Genomic DNA, 5,484 nt, shown 5'->3' on the forward strand with positions numbered 1-5,484 from the left:
GAGGACTAAATGTGACAAAAATAAAAATCATTCACTACATGAGTCAACAATATTACTTGATAACTAAATATAAAACTAACATAGTGAGTGTGTTTGGTTCATGAGTTTACACATTAGGAATAAGAATAAAAATCATAGTTAGTTTTTTGTTGACAACTTTTTAAAACACAATTACGAAATTTGATTACCCTTCCAATTAATAATCTCATTTCCTAATTAAAAATAGGTATCATCCCATCTCATTGGCAATTTAATTTTTAAGTTTGGGTTAGTACTTTTAGATTTTTGTTTTGTTTTGTTTTATTTTTTTTTTTTGTTCATATTGATGCTTTGGACGTCATTATATTAGAATCAGCTGCATTGATTTTCTATTTTTGTATTTTTAAAACATTTATAACTATAGAGTCATATATACGCAACCAAACTTCGATATTGGTAATCATTCAAATTCTATTCTACTACCAAATATGAAAAACACTTTCACCAAAATCAATTACTATTATTAAATATTTGATTCTCGTTTCAATTCCGGTTCCGATTCCGATTCATATGTGCGAACTAAACACACACTCAGTGTTTGTGGCCCTGTGGGATAGTGGAAAAAATTGCATTGTCTCTAATATAACCTCTTCTTTGTAGCTTTATTTTCTCAAGCATTAAACAAATACTCCTTCCCCATTTCAAATTCACTCACCAACATCAATATTAATCTCTTCAATGGCGGCTTTGCATGAGGACACACTCCTCCTCTTTACCTTATTCCTCCTTTTCCACCCTTCCTTCTCCATACTTGGAAACAATATTACAGATGAGCAAGCATTGCTAGCTTTCAAAGCCGGTCTGATATCAGATCCATTTCAACTCACAGCTTCATGGAATGAGTCTACCAGCTTCTGTGAATGGGCTGGAATAACTTGCGGCCACAAACATCAAAGAGTTGTACAAGTTAACTTGAGCTCAAGCAATCTCCAAGGCTCATTGTCACCCGCAATTGGGAATCTAAGTTTTCTTAGGGTGATTTTGCTCCAAAAGAATAGCTTGACCGGCATAATTCCTAGTGAGATAGGTCGTTTATCACGGCTACAAATGTTAAGCCTCGCAAACAATTCATTTTCCGGTGAAATACCAAAGAACATATCACAATGCCGGCTTCTGAACAGTATTCAACTTGGTGGTAACAATTTAACAGGCAAACTTCCAGTGGAGTTCCAATCTTTGTCTAAGCTTCAACTCATGTACGTTTACCGGAACAAGTTAACAGGAAGGATACCTCCACAATATGGCAACCTCTCCTCGCTCATTCACTTCGCTGTAGATGAAAATAATCTACAAGGAGATATCCCAAATGATTTTGGTAAGCTAAAAAGTTTGGGGTATATCTCATTCCGCAGCAACAACCTTTCTGGTATGGTTCCTGTATCTTTATTGAATCTGTCATTAGTGAAAATTGACCTTCAAAGCAATCAATTTGAAGGGTCTCTGTCTCTTCCTCCAAATTTGAGTGGCACAGGCACATTTCCAAGACTAGAGTTTTTAAGTGTTGCCCACAATCGCTTTATTGGCCATATTCCACTTTGGCTATCATATGCTCTTAACATTGAAGTGATTGAACTTAGCGATAACTATTTTACGGGAGAAGTGCCAAATTTTGGAAGTTTAAAGCACTTGAGGATCCTTTCATTCTATGAAAATGAGCATCTTGGAAGTGAAAAATCTAGAGACCTGAGATTTTTGGCACCCCTAACCAATTGTACTGATTTGCAGTATCTTGATTTTGGTGGTTGTAATTTTGGAGGAGATCTACCACCATATATTGCTAATATCTCAAATCTCAACACTTTTAATATTGGAGATAACTATATAAGTGGGAAGATCCCTACCGAGATTTGTCAACTCATCAACTTGGAACGATTAGTGTTGATGGATAACCAGTTGAGTGGAATTATTCCAAACACTATAGGGAAACTTCCAAAATTGTTTCTGTTGATTCTTGAGAGGAATAAATTGCTAGGAAAAATTCCATCCTCATTAGGAAATGTTACTATGTTAAGTGTCCTCACTATATCTTCAAACAATTTACACGGGGTTATACCATCTAGTCTAGCCAACTGCAAGTTCTTACTTCATATAGACCTTTCTGCAAACAGTCTTAGTGGTTTCATTCCAAAAGGATTGTTTTATTCAAATTGGGGACTGGTACATTTAGACATCTCACACAACAATTTAACAAGCCCTCTCCCTTTAGAGATAGGCTTAAAAAGTTTGACTTTTTTGAATTTCTCAAACAATCACTTTTTTGGTGAAATTCCTAAAAGTTTTAGGTTTTTGTCAAGTGTTGAAACCTTAGATCTTTCTTCTAATCACCTCTCAGGGGAAATCCCAAGCTTTCTGGCAAACCTTAGTTCATTAACACACCTTAGCTTGTCAAACAATGATCTAGAGGGAGAGGTACCACTTGAAGGAGTTTTTGGAAACAAAAATGGTGTTTTCCTTGATGGTAATAGTAAGTTGTGTGGGGGTATTCAGGAGTTACATTTGCCAAAATGCACCACAAAAGAAATATCGAAAAAATCCAGGATGTCCCTCAGATTGAAGATGGGAATATCTATTTCCTGTGGAATTTTGGGTTCAGTTTTGGTGGTTCTCTTCATATGGACTTATTTGCATAGAAGAAGAAACAAGAGCATTTCATTGGAGAGCCAAACAACAAAAGAGTTGAAGCCTATGGTGTCTTACAGGAGCCTACACAATGCAACCAGTGGTTTCTCACTAGAAAATTTAATTGGTTCTGGGAAGTTCAGTTCAGTGTACAAAGGCAATCTAGATGAACAAGAAAAAGTCGTTGCTATAAAAGTAATCAAATTGCAAGTGAAAGGAGCTTCAAAGAGTTTTATAGCAGAGTGTGAGGCATTGAGGCATATTAGACATCGGAATCTAGTAAAGGTTGTATCGTCCTGCTCCAGCATTGATTACCAAGGCAATGATTTCAAGGCAATTATTTATGAGTACATGGATGAGGGAAACCTGGAAACTTGGCTGCATCATCATTCAAAAGAAAATGACCAAAACAATGAGTGCACAAATTTGAGCTTGTTGGAAAGAGTAAATATCGGAATTGATATTGCTTGTGCACCTCACTATCTTCATGTTGAGTGTGGAACACCTTTAGTTCATTGCGATCTCAAACCAAGTAATGTTCTATTGGATTGTGACTTGATTGCTCATGTAAGCGACTTTGGATTGGCAAGGTTTCTTCCAGAGGCTGCACATACGAGTTCTTTGGGAGTTAAAGGGACTGTTGGATATGCTGCTCCATGTAACCATTATCCTTTAATTTAGTACTATAGTTTAAGGTAATTTTCGAGTTTTACATGAATCTCATCCTATTTGACTTTGTTTCTTTTCAATCACTTTTTGGAAAAGTTTGTGAATCTTTATATTGAGAGATTTGGTAATTAGTGTGACAGCACTCTACAGATCGAATTAATTTAGTATAAAGTGATATGACATCCATATGTTGCCATTCTATAATAATTACAAATATGCTATTGTCTAAAACTATCTTTCAGAGTATGGCATGGGAAGTGAATTCTCAACATTCGGCGATATGTATAGCTATGGAATACTCTTACTGGAGATTTTTACGGGTAAAAGTCCCACCAATGATAGCTTCATTGATGGTCTAAATCTTCATGAGTATGCTAAAATGTCCCTACCTGATAGAGTCATGGAGATTGCTGATCCAACAATGCTATACAGAAAGGAGGACAGTTCAAGTAAGAGTTCTCAAATAAGCCATGATAAAGTTGTTGAAATACTCCTTTCAGTGTTTGGGATTGGTATTGCTTGTTCAGTGGATTCACCAAGAGAAAGGATGGATGCTTGCACAGTAATGAATAAACTGGGCGCAATCAAAGCCAACCTTCTAAGACTAAGAGCAAGCTAAGGCAACAATGAGAGATGTTAATGTCATTTTCTAGCTGCTTCTGAAGTTCAACATTGTTTAGCAATATGTTTCCTGTATTATTGACTATGTATTTCTTCTGTTTTCGAATTCTCATGTAATTTACTTTTGTTGTTTACAATGTATTTCTTCTGCTTTTTAATTTTCTTTGAATTTTCTTTTGTCTTTGGAATTCTTTAAGGCCTTACACTCTTACAGAGTAATAGCAGAGTACTACATTACTCTGTAAGGCATTAAATTAAAGTATTCTAATGAGGAAATGAAATATGGAGTATATATCAGACAATTTCTTCTTCTTCTTTTTTTTTTTTTTTTTTTAATATTGAACTGGCTTGGTATCATGCAAGGTGTTATGGTGCATACACAAAAATGTTGGTGCATAATGGAGTTTCCCAATAGTAGTGTTAGGAATAATCGTAGTCTAATGGTTACCCATCAACACTAATCGGTTCCAAGTTGATGAGTTGACCAATATGAAAGGCATTGAAATTTGAGATATTAGGAGTATATGGTGGTAAATCATATCTCCTCCAAAATTACAATTACCAAACTCAAGATACTGTAAATCAGTACAATTGGTTAGGGGCGGTATTATATACTCATGTGGTGATTGATTTTTATTTTGTCACATTTAGTCTTTTTTATCAAATAGCACAATTGTAGTACATCAAATTTTTAATTCATAATCATATTAGCTTTAACACATCAGCGCATTTGGGAAAAAATAATGGTTCTGAACTAAAAGCATGATGCCCGCAATTGTATTATATTGCTTTCTACTAGATTCGGTTCAAAAGAAAAAATTTGACAAAAAATGAAATATGTGCACTAAATGTGATTAAAATAATACGTAGAGATTAGAAGTGAACTAATAGGGATGAAAATGAAAGTTAAAATAATTCATGAGACTCCTAGAACCAACTTTGTCAAATATAAATGTCATTTTCATTTTGGAATTTCTTCAACAAGTAGTACTTTTTTGAGTACTACTGACCAAGTATGGAGAACTTGATTAGAAGAAAAGTAGTCGGAAGACTTGAGTCTGCATAGCCAAATTTGTCAAAGATTAGATATATTTCATTTTCGTTCAGATTAATTATTCGAAGAAGAGTTGTGGGTTGACTTTTCAAATATGTTAGAATTAATAAATTCCTTCACTTTCTATCTTTTCCAATTGTAGTAATGTTCATACTCAATTTATAAATATACAAATTCAATTACACAAGTGCACTATTATTTTTAAATATAGAGTTGTGAGTAATGAGTGCCCTATCTCATAGAGATTATAAATATTAGTACTATTATGTAGACTAAAAAATACTAATACAAAACTACTAATGTGCAACCATTGTACAAGGGTATATATGACTCTTTACAAGGGTCAAGTATGATGGGATCACGGAAATATTTGAACTTTCCGCAATTCTTTTTAGTAGATCGCGAGAAAGTTAAGAATCCGTGACCCTTTTTCCGATCCGTAAGAAGGTCACCGATTCATATTATTATTATTATTTTTTTTT

At 34.4% G+C, this 5,484-nt stretch overlaps 2 protein-coding genes across 2 annotated transcripts; both read left to right on the forward strand.

The window, feature by feature from the left end:
- Nucleotides 1-666: 666 nt before the first annotated feature.
- Nucleotides 667-3,688, forward strand: LOC116007349 (probable LRR receptor-like serine/threonine-protein kinase At3g47570). Its single transcript, XM_031248009.1, has 2 exons — nt 667-3,316; nt 3,570-3,688. Coding segments are annotated over exons 1-2 (2,601 nt in total). The 5' UTR covers nt 667-717; the 3' UTR covers nt 3,572-3,688.
- Nucleotides 3,349-3,959, forward strand: LOC116007350 (putative receptor-like protein kinase At3g47110). The gene has a single exon (XM_031248010.1). It carries the CDS (start codon nt 3,578-3,580, stop codon nt 3,944-3,946), a length of 369 nt encoding a protein of 122 aa, XP_031103870.1. The 5' UTR covers nt 3,349-3,577; the 3' UTR covers nt 3,947-3,959.
- Nucleotides 3,960-5,484: the final 1,525 nt, after the last annotated feature.

This window comes from Ipomoea triloba, chromosome 15 (genome assembly GCF_003576645.1).
Source record: "Ipomoea triloba cultivar NCNSP0323 chromosome 15, ASM357664v1".
In the NCBI taxonomy this organism is placed as follows: Eukaryota; Viridiplantae; Streptophyta; class Magnoliopsida; order Solanales; family Convolvulaceae; genus Ipomoea; species Ipomoea triloba.

Excerpts from the sequence above, each read along its gene's own strand:
- LOC116007349 (XM_031248009.1), top strand. The coding sequence starts at position 718 with ATGGCGGCTTTGCATGAGGACACACTCCTCCTCTTTACCTTATTCCTC.
- LOC116007350 (XM_031248010.1), top strand. The coding sequence starts at position 3,578 with ATGGGAAGTGAATTCTCAACATTCGGCGATATGTATAGCTATGGAATA.